This window comes from Schistocerca piceifrons, chromosome X (assembly GCF_021461385.2).
Source record: "Schistocerca piceifrons isolate TAMUIC-IGC-003096 chromosome X, iqSchPice1.1, whole genome shotgun sequence".
Classification (NCBI taxonomy): Eukaryota; Metazoa; Arthropoda; class Insecta; order Orthoptera; family Acrididae; genus Schistocerca; species Schistocerca piceifrons.
Window position 1 is genome coordinate 721,318,569 of NC_060149.1, and position 18,760 is coordinate 721,337,328.

General features: G+C 45.6%; 1 protein-coding gene and 1 pseudogene across 1 annotated transcript in view; both read left to right on the forward strand.

Moving 5' to 3' along the window:
• The first annotated feature begins 294 nt into the window (after positions 1–294).
• LOC124723492 lies at positions 295–412 on the forward strand (annotated as a pseudogene).
• Positions 413–10,248: 9,836 nt separating this feature from the next.
• The window catches only part of LOC124722674 (protein tipE), a 512,209-nt gene continuing 503,697 nt past the window's right edge, over positions 10,249–18,760 (forward strand). The window contains exon 1 of the mRNA XM_047247818.1: positions 10,249–10,613. Within this exon, the coding sequence (XP_047103774.1) occupies positions 10,249–10,613 (365 nt within the window). The remainder of the gene's footprint in view (positions 10,614–18,760) is intronic.

An 18,760-nucleotide genomic window follows, 5' to 3' on the forward strand; every position in this document is an offset into this window, starting at 1 on the left:
ATATTCTGTGGTGACCAGATTGAATCGCCAATGTAAATGCTAATTGGAGTTGAGTTGTGGAATTGTGTGTATACCGATGTACTGCGAAAAAATTTTGTAAATCCTAGGGACTTTTTCTACGAACTTAAATATGAATGAATGCAGTGTCCCGAAAAAACTCTTCTGATTTCAAGTGATCTGTCACATCATCCTGTAATTGTTACAGACTTAGTTTTGCGGAGTAATGAGAGCAGGAATTTGAAGAAGCACGTGGAACTTACTCTCTCTGTCTTTATTGTGTACCATGGGAAGAAAGGCAACGGCCTTGCCGCAGTGGATACACCAGTTCCCGTCAGATCACCAAAGTTAAGCGCTGTCGGGCGTGGCTGGCACTTGGATGGGTGACCATCCGGGCCGCCATGCGCTGTTGCCATTTTTCGGGGTGCAACAGGCTCGTGATGCCAATTGAGGAGCTACTTGATCGAATAGTAGCGGCTCCGGTCAAAGAAAACCATCATACAGACCGGGAGAGCTGTGTGCTGACTACACGCCCCTCCTATCCGCATCTTTAGCTGAGCATGACACGGCGGTCGGATGGTCCCGATGTGCCTGAAGATGGAGTGTTTATGGGAACAAAGCCACCCGCCAATGCTGTCTAGATCAAGATTCCGCCAAGTTATTAAAATATAAAAAATGCAAACGTTAGAATACGGTAGCGGTATGACGTTTGCGGTTGTAAGTATGTGAATAGTCACTATACGCGCCGTCAGTTAACCTAATCTGGGAAAACAGAAAATTTTTTACATTACAGGAAATTATTAAGGTAATAGATGTCAGTTTTTGTCATTTAAAACTGATGGATGAAATAAAATAGATTGTTTCTCCGACTGATAAAATGTCTAACTTGGACTAGTACTGATAGTGATAAATACTAATAATCGACTAAGCTGATGTATCTTATGAACAATATAGGGCTAGAAGACAGACGGATGATTGGAAGTCAGGATAAATCGTTGTAAGAGCGAAAACTTTTCAAAATTCCTGGTAATAACTACACCTTGCAGTCTCATAAGATGATGAGGAGGCGGTGCATATAAATATGCAAGTGCTGCAACTTAAACGTGTCTTACAATGTAGTACCGCACTGGAGCTGAATATATCGCTTCAAAAACGTCATGTAGCCGGAAAAAAATGACTTTATTACACAAACTGTGGCTGATTCTCCGAAGGATCTCAATACTTCTGAGAAGAAAGTGAATAAACATTTGTGACACAGTATTTGGTCGTATTTTACGCCAGGAGGGTGTAGTAATGAGAGTCGAATTGATGGTTAAAATGGCTCTGAGCACTATGGGAACATCTGAGGTCATCAGTCCCCTAGAACTTAGAACAACTTAAACCGAACTAACCTAAGGACATCACACACATCCATGCCTGAGGCAGGATCCGAACCTGCGACCGTAGCGGTCGCGCAGTTCCAGACTGAAGCGCTCGCTCGGCCACACCGGCCGGCAGTCGACTTGAAATGAGGTCAAAAACGTACGTACCAAACGTATGATTAATCACAAAATGTACGTGCAGTCGACACTTGCAGATGTAGGTGAAAATCAAACGTAAATGCAGTAAGTACCATACTTCAGTATTTTTTGGCACGAACTGTCTTTAGATCTAGAGACAAATACTATTTATTGGAAAGCACTGATAATGTTTTGTACGAATAATTGGAAACGCATATGAAAAAATACGAGTAAATACGCATTTTCCAGTACTTGAAGACTCGAATTTGAAAATACATAGGGAATTGTGCAGCAGCTACAGACAACAGAGCCATCGAATGACGAACTGAAACACAAGGAATATGGTAAATGCCGAATAATTGTTCCATTCATTTCAATTGCAACGGAGCTTTGCAAAATGAAAGAAATTCGAGTTCTGAATAAAGTCTTTTACTAACTTGTGTGCCAAAAGAAGATGTTTGGGCATGTGTTGGACACAGATTTGTTTCATCACTGGTTGAGGACATATTAGGCGCGAACACCCATTTAATGATTCAGTGATCAATGATTGCACGGTCGGCGTAAGCAACAGACATGAAGCTATGTTCAATTTCAGTAGATCAACACACATTCACCAAAAGCAGCAATCTAATGAGTCTGTAGTAGGTTACGGAGATCGTGTCACATAGTCAAGGTCAGTCTCACAAATTCCTGCAGACTTCGTTGAGAAGTATGGTGCAAAGAGTAGAAAATGGGTGAACCGCAGTAACAGCTCTGAATTTAGACTGAGCCCTACGTCATAGGACAAGAAAGATTAAGGTTTCACGTTCTGTTGACAACAGGGTTATTAAGATACGGAGATGAAGCTCGAATTGAAGAAGGGTAGGGAAACAATTCGGCTGTATCCTCTTCAAGGGTACCACCCCGAATTTTTATTTAGCAATTTAAGGAAACCACAGAAAACCTAAATGTGGATTGAATGACGGGGATACAAACCACCACCCTCCCTGATGTAAGTCACCTTGGCAGATGTTATTCGACGAGCACATGTGACAACGTTCCGTACGTGTGTCTGAGTACGTGTCGTTGCCCGCGTGACAGTATTTCCCATCATCCCAGGGTCTGGCTCCATTTGCATAGCGTTAGTGTTTACGTTTTACGGTGTTCTGGTTCAAATGGTTTAAATGGCTCTGAGCACTATGCGACTTAACTTCTGAGGTCAGCAATCGCCTAGAAATTAGAACTAATTAAACCTGACTAACCTAAGGACATCACACACATCCATGCCCGAGGCAGGATTCGAACCTGTGACCGTAGCCGTCGATCGGTTCCATACTGTAGCGCCTAGAACCGCACGGCCACTCCGGCCGGCTACGGTGTTTTATCCGAATACCTATCTGCCTAGTGCACGCTACAAAATACACCGATGAGCCAGAACAATATGACTGCTGCCCATCGCGAAATTATATACTGCCTCGTGGCGCTGAGGGCACGTGACGCCGTAAGAGAAGTATAGTAGAGACGAATGGGGAATCATTCTAGCGACGACGAGCGACGCTAATGCGGCAATCCATAGTCTTAAGCAACTTTGACAAAAGCCAGATTGTCCTGTGCCTGGGAGTGGGCATTTCAGAAACGGTGAAGCTAGTCTGCTATTCGCGTGCTACCATCGGGATCATCTATGGACAGTAGTTGAAGAACGCTGAAACTACAGTAGGCGACAAGACGTTGGACGTCCATACCTCATTGCAGAACATAAGAAGAATCAGATGCTTGCCCGCTCTGTAGATCAGGATAGGCGGGGGATCTGTGGTACATCTGACAACGAAGTACAGTGCTGGCACAGGCTCAAGTGTTTTGGAGCACACCGTTTGGCGCACAGTGTCGAAAGTGATGTTCCGCAGCAAAGGACCCCTACGTGTTCCCATGTTGACACAACAAAATCGTCAACTATGATTACTGTGGGCACGGGATCATCGAGATTGGATGGCGGATCAGTGGAATCATGTCGCCTGAAAGAATGAAACCCGTTTATTGTTAAACGAGGTCTTGTGTACGGCGCCATCCAGGGAAACGGCTGCTCGAAACATGCAGCGCGACACGGACGCAGGCAGGTGGGAGCAGGGAACGAGACAAACCAACAGTGGACGTTACGTTTCAGATGTGTTACGACCCGTGGCTCTACCCTTCATTCGATCCCTGCGAAACCCTACATTTCAGCAGGATAATGCACGACAGCAGAGGACGTTACATTTCACTCGGGATTCCATGGGACTTGCGGTAATAATCGAAGCCATCATGACAGCTGTGGACATTATTAGGGACCACCTTACCCCTTATGTTTATGTCTTCCTCAACAGTGATGGCATCTTCCAGTAGGATAACTATCCGTGTCACAAGGCCAGAATTGTGCTCAAGTGGTTTGAGGAGCATGATAGTGAACTCACTTTGCTGTCTTGGCCATCAAATTCGGCTTATCTGAATCCCTTGTAACCCAACTAGGACGCTATCGGGCACCATCTCCGCGCCCACAAACCAGCCACCCGTAAATTAGGGGAAATGTGTGAAAGGTGTATAGCAATTTGGTGCCATAAAGCTCGGGAAACCTGTAAGTACACTACTGGCCATTAAAACTTCTACACCAAGAAGAAATGCAGATGATAAACGGGTATTCATTAGACAAATATATTATACTAGAAATGACATGTGATTACATTTTCATGCAATTTGGGTGCATATATCCTGAGAAATCAGTACCCAGAACAACCACCTCTGGTCGTAATAACGGCCTTGATACGCCTGGGCATTGAGTCAAACAGAGCTTGGATGTCGTGTACAGGTACAGCTGCCCATGCAGCTTCAACACGATACCACAGTTCATCAACACTAGTGACAGGTGTATTGTGACGAGCTAGTTGCTCGGCCACCATTGACCAGACGTTTTAATTTGGTGAGAGATCTGGAGAATGTACCGGCCAGGGCAACAGTCGAACATTTTCTGTATCTACAAAGGCCCGTACAGGACCTGCAACATGCGGTCGTGCATTATCCTGCTGAAATGTAGGGTTTCGCAGGGATCGAATGAAGGTTAGAGCCACGGGTCGTAACAAATCTGAAACGTAACGTCCACTGTTCAAAGTGTCGTCAATGCGAACAAGAGGTGACCGAGACGTGTAACCAATGGCACCCCATACCATCACGCCGGGTGATACGCCATTATGGCGACGACGAATATGCGCTTCCAATGTCCGTTCACCGCGATGTCGCCAAACACGGATGCGACCATCATGATGCAGTAAACAGAACCTGGATTCATCCGAAAAAATGACGTTTTGCCATTCGTGCACGCAGGTTCGTCGTTTAGTACACCATCGCAGGCGCTCCTGTCTGTGATGCAGCATCAAGGGTAACCACAGCCATGGTCTCCGAGCTGATAGTCCATTGCGCTGCAAACGTCGTCGAACTGTTCGTGCAGATGGTTGTTGTCTAGCTAACGTCCCCATCTGTTGACTCAGGGATCGAGACGTGGCTGCACGATCCGTTACAGCAATGCGGATAAAATGCCTGTCATATCGACTGCTAGTGATACGAGGTCATTTGGATCCAGTACGGCGTTCCGAATTACCGTCCTGAACCCACCGATTCCATATTCTGCTAACAGTCATAGGATCTCGACCAACTCGAGCAGCAATATCGCGATATGATAAACCGCAATCGCGATAGCTACGATCCGACCTTTATCAAAGTCGGAAACGTATGGTACACATTTCTCCTCCTTACACGAGGCATCACAACAACGTTTCGCTGGCGGGGGTGTCCGAGCGGTTCTAGGCGCTATAGTCTGGAACCGCGAGACCGCTACGGTAGCAGGTTCGAATCCTGCCTCGGGCATGGATGTGAGTGATATACTTAGGTTAGTTAGGTTTAAGTAGTTCTACGCTCTAGGTGACTGATGACCTCAGAAGTTAAGTCCCATAGTGCTCAGAGCCATTTGAACCACCAACAACGTTTCACCAGGCAACGCTGGTCAACTGCTGTTTGTGTATGAGAAATCGGTTGGAAACTTAAAAGTCATCACGCTGTAGGTGTCGCCACCGGGGCCAACCTTGTGTGAATGCTCTGAAAAGCTAATCATTTACATATCACAGTATCTTCTACCTGTCGGTTAAATTTCGCGTCTGTAGCACGTCATCTTCGTGGTGTAGGAACTTTAATGGCCAGTAGTGTACTTGTCGAATCCATGGCACGCAAACTCACTGTTAAATGGCGTTCCAGAAGTGGACCAACACGGTTTTATGTGGGTGGGCATAATGTTTTGGGTCATCAGTGTATAGTGATTATTTGTTTTGTACAGGGTGTTTAGATGTTTTTCTCTGTAGCTTGCAAAATAATAAGTGAAGTAAGTATTTACTGAGATAGGTAAAACCAAGAAATAGCTGCTGGTGAACCTTTCCGGGTGAGGTCTTGGTTCAAGAAACTCTTCTGTTCCTGACTTTTCGTCCAGAAGTGCGCTGGACATCCTCAGAGGCGCAGTCCTGGACGAAACGTCAGGAACAGAAGAGTTTCTTGGACCACGCCCTCACATCCCAGAAGGTTTACCAGTAGCTATGTCATCCGGTCGAGAAAGCCTTCCTTCGAAAACTAAAAAATATTACGCTCTCTGCTGGGTTATGAAGAGAATTTGGTTTAGTTATTTGTGACATCAGCGGCTGTGCATCCCGTCCGCAATCGTTTAGAAGGTGCTTTGGTCTGTGCACTCGGGCTGGAAAAGCACCGACATCATTTATAATTGCACAGTGGTTAGCACACTGGATTCGTCTTCGGGAGGCTGATGGCTGAAATCCGCATTAGGCCATCCTGATTTAGGTTTTTCCGTTATTTCCACAAATCGATTAAGGCAAATGCTGGGATGGTTCCTTCCAAAAGGCACGGCCGGTTTCCTTCTCAGTCCTCCTCAATCTTTGTCAACGGGACGTCGAACACTAACCTTGGTTCAAATGGCTCTGAGTTCTATGGGACTTAACTTCTGAGGTCATCAGTCCCCTAGAACTTAGAACTACTTAAACCTCACTAACCTAAGGACATCACACACACCCATGCCCGAGGCAGGATTCGAACCTGCGACCGTAGCGGTCGCGCGGTTCCAGGCTGTAGCGCCTAGAACAGCCCGGCCAGCCCGGCCGGCTGGACACTAATCTTCTCCCGACATTTATAACCGAACTATGTTCATAACTCAGGAGAAAGAGTAATGACTCTGACGTTTACCTATCTATTCACTTATTGTTTTTTAAGCTACAGAGAAAAACACCCAATCGGAAACAGACTGTATGTCAATACTTTCCTAACTTGTCTTTCAGCTGATTGTTGAAGGTCTTTCCCTTTATAAGCTGAAAGTACCTTTGTTTAGTTCCCGCATTCGTAAAGTTTTATAATGGGTAGGTTCGTTCTTTGTCAAAAATGCCGAGATACAGCAACCAGACCATTGATGATGTTTTAGATGAATTAAACGATTTGCGTATAGTAATATACCGGGTGATCAAAAAGTCAGTATAAATTTGAAAACTGAATAAATCACGGAATAATATAGATAGAGAGATACAAATTGACACACATGCTTGGAATGATATGGGGTTTTATTAGAACCAAAAAAATATAAAAATTCAAAAAATGTCCTACAGATGGCGCTTCATCTGATCAGAATAGCAATAATTAGGATAACAAAGTAAGACAAAGCAAAGATGATGTTCTTTACAGGAAATGCTCAATATGTCCACCATCATTCCCCAACAATAGCTGTAGCCGAGGAATAATGTTGTGAACAGCACTGTAAAGCATGTCCGGAGTTATGGTGAGGCATTGGCGTCGGATGTTGTCTTTCAGCATCGCTAGAGATGTCGGTCGATCACGATGAACGTGCGACTTCAGGTAACCCCAAAGCCAATAATCGCACGGATTGAGGTCTGGGGACCTGGGAGGCTAAGCATGACGGAAGTGGCGGCTGAGCACACGATCAGTACCAAAAGGCGTGCGCAAGAGATCTTTGACGCGTCTAGCAATATGGGGTGGAGCGCCATCCTGCATAAACATCGTACGTTCGAGCAGGTGTTTATCAGCCAGGTTGGGGATGATATGATTCTATAACATACTGGCGTACCTCTCACCCGTCACGGTAGCAATTACAAAACCAGAATCACGCATTTCCTGGAAGAAAAAAGGACCGATAACGGTGTGGTAAATCCAACCCATACCGTGACTTTCACGTCGTGCAGTGGAGATTCCACGACAGTTATAGGATTTTCGGTAGCCCAAATTCTGCAGTTGTGGCCGTTGACAGACCCTCGGAGCGTGAAATGAGCTTCGTCGGTCCACAACACGTTACTCGACCAATCGTCATCTTCCGCCATCTTTGAGACGCTTCACTAAATCGCCAGGTAACAGTTCACGATGCCGATCGATTTTGTACCGATAGCGTCTGAGGGTACGCCTAAGTGCCAACAAAATAGTAGTGTATGGAATGCCGGTACGACGTGCGACTGCACGAAAAAATGGCTCTGAGCACTATGGGACTTAACATCTGAGGTCATCAGTCTCCTAGAACTGAGAACTACTTAAACCTAACTAACCTAAGGACACCACGCACATCCATGCCCGAGGCAGGAATCGAACCTGCGACCGCAGCGGTCGCGCGGTTCCAGACTGAAGCACCTAGAACCGCTTGGCCACACCGGCCGGCGCGGCTGCACGAGCGCTGACTTCCCCGTGCATAGACGAACTCGCTACAGTCTCCATTTCTTCCTGAAATGTCTCAGCAGCATTACGCCTTGTGCTCGGTCGGCCACTACGGGGTCTATCGTCTAAACAACCCGTGGCTTCGAACTTCGAAATCATTCTCGCCACAGCTGCATTTGTCAACGGACCTTTACCTGTTCGAATCCCCTTCCTATGGCGATAGGATCGTAACGCTGAACTGATAATACAGATTCACTAAAAGCGCCTTTTCAGGTAGCGTCAACATGCTGCGACTGCTGGTGCATCTGATTCTCTCTCTCTCTTTTTTTATTGTATTTCAATTCCCCATCGCGGCGGGCTGGCAGCAGCATATGCGCTGCTCTTCAGCCGAAAGACATAGAACAAACAATAGAAGACAGTTAAAAACATACAAACGAGAGAATATGGTGAACATAGATATAAAAAAAGGGGAACATAATGGAACACAATAGAAAAAAAAGGGGCGACTGTAAAATGGTGATAAAAACCGTAAAAAGTAGTGCACACAAAAAACCACTCACTGGGACAATTAAAGGAACACAAGGCACAGTATGACCGGAGCATAAAAGTATCGACAGATGGCGTAGCACATAACAACACACTGACAGCGAACCTCAAGGCAGCACACAATTCAAATCACACCTCTTCACGCACAGAAGAAACAGCACTAAACACAACACTGATGTGGCACACTGACGATGATCAAAACGGAGGATCTGCCAGGAGCAAGGAGATGAGGGAGACCGGAAGAAGGGAGGGAGGGGAAGGGAGGGAGGAGATGGGTGGGGGGGCGCGCTGAAGAGGGCTAGGCAGGGAGGGATGTGGGAAGGAAAGAGGCAAGGATGGGGTGCAGGGTCTCAGGGGGGGGGGGGGAGTGAAGGAGGAAAATCCGCTCTGGGAGAAGGAGGGGAGAGGAATAAGGGGCCCTGGGGAGGGGGGGGGGGAACAAGGCCAGGTTATAGTTGGAAGGAAGGGTATATGTCACGGCGAAGTTCATCATTCGGTAGGGGGAGGCGCTGGAAATTGCCCTGATGAAGGTGATGGAGGGTGTGGTGGTGGAGAGAGGGAGGGATACAGCGATAGAGCAACGGATGGGGGGTGGAGAGGAAGGAGGAAACCAGAGGGTGGGGGGGATCAATCCTGTGGACAATGTAAAGGATGCGGAGATGTTGGAAGAACAGGAGGAGGTGGTGGAAGGGGAGCAGTTCATTCAGGAGCCGTGTGGGGGAAGGAAGGCGGATATGGAAGGCAAGGCGGAGCGCATGGCGTTCAAGGATTTGGAGGGCCTTGTGAAAGCGGGTGGGGGCGGAGATCCAGGCAATGCTGGCATAACAGAGGATAGGACGGATGAGGGATTTGTAGGTGTGGAGGATGGTAGAAGGATGCAATCCCCATGTTCGGCCAGACAGGAGTTTCAGAAGGTCTCTCTCTCATTACACCTCCTTTTATACACGATTGTCACGCGCAGCCACTGACGTTTTACTGTCCAGCGCAATCTTTCGGACATTTTGTGAATTATTTTTTTTAAATTTCTAATAAAACCCCATGCCATTCCAAGCATGTGTGTCAATTTTTACCTCTCTATCTGAATTATTCCGTGGTTTATAAAGTTTTCAAATTTATACTGACTTCTTGATCACCCGGTAAATACACATTTTTCAGCAGTTGCGAGGACGGATTTGAAATACATTACGTGATTTCGTGTACGCCCATCTATCTCAAAGGAGTAATACGAACGGAAACTGTCGCAGCCTAGTACGGTAACTGCTTTTCCCCGTGCCAAATAGGCGCTAAAAATTAACATTAATGGCGACACTAGCCAGAAGAGCACCTCGACTCGTCACACCGGCGGCGCGAGCCCGCGGAGATCATTTATGCGGCGCGAGTTGGCTCGAGTGCGCAGTATTGCACCGGAGGACGCCATTCAGCGAAGCGGCGAGCGTTTTTCCTCGGCTTTCAGCGAATGTAGGCGTCAGGGGTCGGGAAGGGGCGGCGGCGTTTGTGAATGGAGCGCGTAAGGCATGCGCAGCTCGGCGCGCTGGGCCGCAGGCGCCGGGGGTCCGCGGTGGTGGGGCAGTTGGGCTGGCGCGCCGGAGCCATGAGGAGTCGCGGCAGCTCGGAGTTGCTTCTCGGCGAGCTGGCGGGACGGGCGCGCAGAACATTGGCCCTGCCGTTGGCAGGGCCCCCCCTGCCGCCCCCGACCCGCACCTGCCGCCAGCACATATGGTGGTACGGCACCTGGGTGCTGTCTACCGCACTCGTCTTCTCTGGCTGCGCCCTGCTCTTCCTGGTGCCGCTCTACGTCGATCCTGCCATCTCCACTTTGGCTGCCGACTTCTACCCATTCCCAGTTGAATGTGTCACCGTACGGTAAGTGCCGATTCCGCCTACGCACTTAATTTTTTTACAGGACTGCTGCCCAGTGAAAGTATGCTGCGCCTCCTCCTAAGCGGACGGACTTCGGCTTCTGGTCCGGCGATTAAATTTTAGCTGTAGAGTAAACAGTGACTTTATTGAACTTGAAAACTTGGGACTATAACGTCCCGTAAATGAACAACTCACAATAACCACTCACTGTTTGTTTCATTTTTAATGTTTACAGTGCATTTCTGAAGTCAACATCTTTATGTGGTACATTATGAATAATTCAACTATGATATTCTTTGACACTTCAGTACAATAAAAATTGCCGGCAGAGGTGGCCGAGCGGTTCTAGACGCTACTGTCTGGAACCGCGCGACCGCTACGGATACAAGTTCGAATCCTGCCTCGGGCATGGATGTGTGTGATATCCTTAGGTTAGTTAGGTTTAAGCAGTTCTAAGTTCTAGGGGACTGATGACCTCAGAACTTAAGTCCTATAGTGCTCAGAGCCATTTGAACCACAATACAAATTCTAGTTCTTAGTACAACGTTCGCTCTTGTAAGGACAGCAGACCTACAGGATCAACGATTAAAGTTTTTCCACGGGTGAAACAAACAACCGAAGATATAACGTCCGAGGACGCCGTGCCCACTTTTAATTTATAAAGTAAGACGGGCAGCTTCTGAGTCACTCCGTACATTTATTCGAATCACCGGTTTTGACCACAGTGATAAATCATCTTGATATCCGTATGAAATTACTACAAATCACAGTTCATGGTCTTCAATTAAAACTGAAGTTCCAGCCCGATGACGGACTGCGATTTGCAGTAATTAGGTATTAGATTAGAATTTGAAAACGAGGTGTGGCACAGATGACAGCCAGTAACTCTGATGAACACGCTGTTTACCTGTCTTTACTACAAAGAAAGACCATTAGTCGTAATATTTATGTTGAAGATCGGCGAGACTGTCTGCAGAATGACAGCCCTCGTCGGGGTGCAGGAGAAGACGTTTGTTGCTCCAGTTTTTAGGAATTTACTATCAATCAACGCTAACTTCTACTCCGAAAGATCGTCAAAATTATCACTTCTATAAGCGGTGGCTTTCTCGGTCGTTGTCACTATCTATAAAATTTTTATGGGTATGTGACAGTGCCGTGATGTAAAGTATGTTGTATATACAACGTATCTGAAGAAAAAAAACCGGGAGTTACAAGAAGGTAGTCTACGGACAACAACAGAAAAAGTCTGCACCGTTGGTTCAATTCGGGAGGGAAAACCAAGCCAGAAATACTTCTTCATCCGCGTATACAGCTGGTGCACAGTCGATCTCTCATGTTAAACTAAGAATAACGCATATCACATTTCAGGGCTTCAAACCATCTGCCAAGTAGTGACACTAGCCGGTCGAGTTTGGTCCTCAACCGCGCAATCCTCTCTGCAATCTATTCATTAATAAAAGCTGCGCTCCTTTCCTTCTGATTTCCACTCCACCGCCGAGAATCTGTAGCTAATTCACTGCTCTGTCACAGTTACTATGAAACAGTTAACCTTGCCATCAACAAGATGTGTAAAGAAGTAAGAAATTTTGCCATCATTGAACGAGAATACGACAGAATAAATTTCGAAACATCTTTTGTTGACAACCGCCCAAGAATTATCTTGAATTCAGCATTTAAGACAAAAGGCAGAAATGTCATAAACTATCACTTCAATGTGTTATTTCATCGTAGAATTCACCCTTCACTCCATTAAAAGCCTAGACTCGCATATGAGATAGACGGGACTGAAATAGCCGGCTGGTCTTCCAGATTTCTTTTACATGTTGTTTCCCTGAATCACTTAAGACTAGCGCCATGTACTTTCTTTGAATGGCCATATTCTCATCCAGACCAATCTTATTCCTTGTCTCTTATGACACCGTCATCGACGTAACATTAAACTTTAATCTTCCTTCTTTTTCGCATTTGTCCTATCTACGGATAGGTAGCGTGGAACAGTTGGTTCACTTGCATTTGTGCTTCGCATGCCGGTGTGTGTCGTATAGAAGACAACACGTAATTGTAAGAGTCTCACTTCATTTACTTTTATCATGTTCATAAATGTCATTCCAAGGTCTTTTGCCTGCATTTCTCTCGTTGCACACACATTTTCAGTGTGCGAGATTTACCAGAGACGAAGTAATACGTTCCTAGGCTCAGATTCGAATTTGAATACTCGAGATCTGAGGAAAAACTACTTCCCGTGATGGACTCTGTCTTTCTCTTTCGTATATAAGGAATGCTACGGCTGAAGTTACCCACCCCTATCTGTAGAACGTTTTCGGTAACTTCTTGCTGTAACTAAATGGAAACGAAATGTTGAATAAAATCATTTCGGTATTAGGCCGCATCAGACGGTGAAAGAGTCTAGTCGATCGAAGCTACGGTTTTTGATTTATACTTTTCATTTAATTCTATAATACTGCGCAGCCTATCAGCAAAAATGATACAATTAAAGTTAACATCGGATGTGGTCATGTGCACCTTTAAGGCTGTAACGATTCGCACATTTCTTCGTCGACTCTTTCCATACAATGGGATGTTATTTTAAGTGTGCCACAAGATTGCTATTTATTTTTTTTCGGAGAATCACCGTTGCGTGATGCTTCAATCCGAACACAGAAAAACTGTTTCAATTACCATATATCACATTACGATGCACATGTCTTCGATATTGTAATAAAACACGTCTGAAGGCATAGCAAGCTGTGAATGGAACCAGTCTCTACCATATGTGAACCAAGCTACACTTAGAGCTAATCTCTAATAAGATCGGCGTCACTTGGAGGTTGGATTATTGTTTTTCTTACTGCAAACATCATACCATTACTTAAAACAGTTCAGTGAGTGAATAATTTATTTTAATTTATTAAACTGTGCGTTTCACACTTACTGTTTCATCTAGTCATTTACATGAGTCTAAAAAACAGGCCTAAATTGCACAACACAACTAAAGGAGTACTTTTCGAAACCCCTTAACTGTCTCCCACTGCGAAAAGTCTGTTTGAAATTTGGCTCAAAGGGTCTGCAACATTCCTCTGTAGTGGTGGAAAAGCGTGGTGCCTTGTGACGTCAACTACGGGACGGAGAAGCTTCAAAAGAGCAATGTATCGATACATGCGAAAAGAAGTCCAGAGCTCAGAAGTTCATGTGAGTAGTAAGGTGGGTTAATGATGTCACATTGGCACTAAGTTTCACCATTAATTCTTCTCAACGCCCCGTGGGCGTGTCACACGATGGGGAGGTCGGCACACTCTTTCTTCTGCACATTTGAGCCCCTCTTTTTTGACTCCTCTGCGGTCGGTTAGAACCGCGATGCCCAGCGTTGAAATCACACGGATTTCATACGGGTGACCGAAGAAAACGTTTCAGAAGCACCGCCGCTCAGAATCAACATGAATAAACCTCAGGGGATGACTTAAAAGGCGTCTATGGAACCACCCCTGTCTTTGGGGCGTTAATTCCCACACAAATCGTGGTAGAAAACGACAGTTCGCTGTGCAATGAGTAACAAGATTACGTTCTTGACAACTTTTCACACTGCTGGCACCCGCCGAACGTTTCAAGCCTTTTCTAAGGAGATTGTTAGCCAGAAACCCCAAAGAACTTGGTTGCAGCCCTTTGAAGTGCAATGCGACCGTAATTTTTGTTCTGGTGTGCAGGGTGGAACCACTAAGGACCGTCTAAAACTATTCGAAGAAATTTGTATTTGATCCAAAGCAGCAAAGGATGCTTATGCTTTTCAGCCCTCCTGTTTCACTCCCATTGGCGTGATCATGGGGAGGAGGGAAAGCAATATTGACAGATGCGTGAATAAAACGTCAAAGTGTCCCTCTAAGGCATCCAGTTAGGCAACACCCCTGGTGCCACCCGCCCTCTTTTGGTGAGCAATTGAGAAATCTACCTGTGCAGAGACAAGCCGTGACGGAGTCCTAGACGCCTGCATCATACTACTCTAGCCCCTGCCAGCGGGCTGGTAGGGTCGAAGGGATGGCAGGGCGTTGCCTGCCTGCAGGCACCTAGGACTACATCATGGCTTGTCTCTTTACAGGTAGATTTTTCAAATGCTCAACAAGGAAGGGCGGGTGGCACTAAACGTGCTGCCGAACGAGGTGGTCTTAGAGAGATGCTTCGCCGTTTTATTCACACATGTGTGAATGTACCAACCCCAACCCCCCATGATAACAGCGCAGGAGGGCACGAAATATGAGCGCTGTGAAAGCATTAGCATCCTTTGCTGCTGCTTGGGATTACATTCAAATTTCGTCCTATAGTTTTAACGCTCCATAGTGTTTCCACCCTGCACACCAGAGCAAAATTTGTGGTCGCACTGCATTTCGAATGGGTGCGATCACGTTGAATGGGGTTGCTGGCCCACGATGTCCCTAGAGAAGAGATGGATCGTCCGGCTGGTGTCAGCAGAGTCAAAAGTTGCCAAGACCTTTGTCCTGTTACTCATCGCATTGCGAACTCAAGTTTTCGACCGCAGTATGTGCAGGAATCAACGCCCGAAGCAAAGTTGTTTTCATTGACGCCGTTTATGCCACTCCATGAAAATATTTCGTATCGATTCTGAGCGATGGTGTGTCTGAAATATTTTCGGCTGTCACCCGTATGAAATCCGAATTAACTCAACGCAGGGCGTTACTTTTCTGATCCCAGTCGCGGTGGAGTCAAAGAAGGGGTGAAATGTTCTGAAGAAGGGGCGTGACGACCTTCCCATCGTGCTACACGTTCACGGGGGCATTGCGAAAAATTATGGAGAAATTTGGTGCCAGTGTGACATTAATAATCCACCTTACAAATCTCATAAACTTCTGAGCTCTGGCCTTCTTCTCGCACGGATCGACACGTTAGTGTTTGAAGCGTCGCCGCCTCGAGGGTTACGTCGTGGGGCACCACGCTTTTGCGTCGCTACAGAGGAAGGTTGCAGGCACCTTTGAGCGAAATTTCAAACCTATGCGTCGCAGCTGGAGACAATTACGAGGATCCGAAGAAGTGATCCCTTAATTGTGTTGCGCATTTTCTTTCTGTTTTTATAACCACGTAAATGCCTAGATTGAAAAGTATATGCGAAACGCACAGCTCAATATATTTTAAAAAATTATTCACTGACTGTTTTAAGTGATAGTATGATGTCTGCAGCAAGAAAACCAAAGATTGACGTTTAAGATCAAATAAGGCACCAGAGGTAGCTAACATTCCGTTGGAACCTCTAAAATCATCGGGGGAAGCGAAAACTGAACGACTATTCACGTTGGTGTGTAGAATATATGAGACTGGTGGTATACCATCAGACTTTCGGAGAAACATCATCCACGCCATTCTGAAGACAGCAAAAGCCGACAAGTGCGAGAATTATCGTACAGTCAGCTCAACAGCTCACGCATCCAACTTGCTGACAAGAATAATGTACAGAAGAATGGAAAAGAAAATTGAGGATCTGTTAGATGGCGATCAGTTTTGCTTTAAGAAAGGTAAAGGCACTAGAAAGGTAGTTCTGACGTTGAGGTTGATAATGGAAGCAAGACTGAAGAATACTAAGACCTGGCAAAGGCACTCGAAAATGTAAAATGCTGCAACGTCTTCGAAATTCTGAGAAAAACAGAGGTAAGCTTAGGGAAAACGGGTAATATACGATATGTATGTGAACAAAGATGGAACAATAAAACTGGAAGACCAAGAACGAAGTGCTCGTATTAGAAAAGATGTAAGACAGGGATGCAGTCATCGCCACTACCGTTCAGTCTACACATCGAAGAAGCAAAAATGGTTCAAATGGCTCTGAGCACTATGGCACTTAACATCTGAGGTCATCAGTCCCTTAGAACTTAGAACTACTTAAACCTAACTAACCTAAGGACATCATACACATTCATGCCCGAGGCAGGATTCGAAACTGCGACCGTAGAAGTTGCGCGGTTCCAGACTGAAGCGTATAGAACCGCTCGGCCACTCGAAGAAGCAAATCACGTAAGTGAAACAAAGGTTTAAGAGAGGGATTAAAATTGAAGGTGACAGGATATCGATGATAAAGATTCCCTGATGTCATTGTTGTCCTCAACGAAGGCGAAGAAGAATTACAGGATCTGTTGAGTACAATGAACAGTCTAATGAGTACGGAATGTGGATTGAGAATAAATCGAAGAAAGACGAATGTAATAAGATTGGCAGATATGAGAAGAACAGCGAGAAACTTAACATCAGAATTGTTGATCACGAAATAAATGAAATTAAGCCATTCTGCTAACCAGGCTGCATAATAACCCATGTCGGATGGAGCAAGACGGATAATGTTCAAATGTGTGTGAAATCTTATGGAACTTAACTGCTAAGGTCATCAGTCCCTAACCTTACACACTACTTAATCTAAATTATCCTTAGGACAAACACACACACACACATGCCCGAGGGAGGACTCGAACCTCTGCCGGGACCAGCCGCACAGTCCATGACTGGAGCCCCTCAGACCGCTCGGCTAATCCCGCGCGGCTGGAAGGATGTAAAAAGCAGAATAGAACAAGTAAATAGGGCATGCCTCGCTGAGAGAAGTCTACTAGCATCGAACATAGGCCTTAATTTGAGGAAGAAATTTCTGAGATGCATGTTTAGAGCACAGCATTATATGGTAATGAAACATGGATTGTGGGGAAACCGGAACAGAAGAGAATCGAAGCATTTAAAATGTAGTGCTACAGACGAATGTTGGAAATTAGGTGGACTGATAAGATAAGAAATGTGGAGACTCTCCGCGGAACTGACGAGGAATCGAATATTTTGGAAAACTCTGACAAGAAGAAGACACAGGATCATTGGAAATGCGTAAAGACTTCTGTGGTACTAGACGGAGGTGTAGAAGATAAGAACTGTAGAGAACGGATAGAGGAACACGCCCAGCAGATAACTGAAATGTGGAGACTCTCCGCAGAATTGACGAGAAATTGAATATTGTGGAAAACACTGACAAGAAGAAGACACAGGATCATTGGAAATACGTTAGGACTTCTGTAGTACTAGGCGGAGCTGTAGAAGATAAGAACTGTAGAGGAAGACAGATAGAGGAAAACACCCAGCAGAATTCTGTGTAGATTTGTGTGCATTAAGTCGTAGTTAAGTGAATTCGAACGTGGGAAAATCGTTGTTGCTCGTATGGTGGGTGTTTTGCAATCAGGGTAGCCGAAGTTGTTGGTGTTTCAAGAGGCACCGTATCGAAGAGTTATATCGCATCATACAGGGGAAGCGGAGAAACATCACACGCTGAACCACAAATCGTACGAAAGTGAGAAATGAGAGATCTTGACAGACGGTAACTGAAGCGTATTTTGATGAAAAATAAGAGGATAGCAGCAGAAAAAATCAGTGCGGAACTGATTGACTTATTCTCGAATTCCGAAAGCACGAAATCGACATGAATGGAGCTCCATAAGCTAGGAATTTAAAGTGGAGTAGGAATTCAAAATCCTATATTAGTGATTCAGATGCAAATAACAGGATATTCTGGGCCAAAACCGTAAAACAGATTATAGAGCAATGGAAGAAGGATGAGTCTCAATATATTGTATATGATGTGATGAAGTCCTATGAGTACGATAATTTTTTTTCCTTTGATTGACTCATGGGGATTACAAACAAATCCACAACTATACGACGAGATTTTTCACAATGATGAATGATTGCCTTCGTGCAGTATTAAAGATGTCCTCCCTCAAACGCACTCCTCTAGTGCAAACCTAGGGTGCCCAGTTTCATCCTCAGCTAAAGAATTTGATCAAAAAGGTTGAAGCCTATCCTTATCTCGTCGAGAGAGAACAAGAATTCACATCTGGAGAAGAGCGCATCAAAATTCGTTCCTCTATACACTCTTTGACATAAAACCTGGCCGGCAGCCGGCTGCAGCTGCGTCCAAAACCGCGACGATCGTGACGTGGGACAAACAACATGGCAACACTATAAAAATGGCTCTGAACACTATGGGACTTAGCCAGCCGGAGTGGCCGTGCGGTTCTAGGCGCTACAGTCTGGAACAGAGCGACCGCTACGGTCGCAGGGTCGAATCCTGCCTCGGGCGCGTATGTGTGTGATGTCCTTGGGTTAGTTAGGTTTAATTAGTT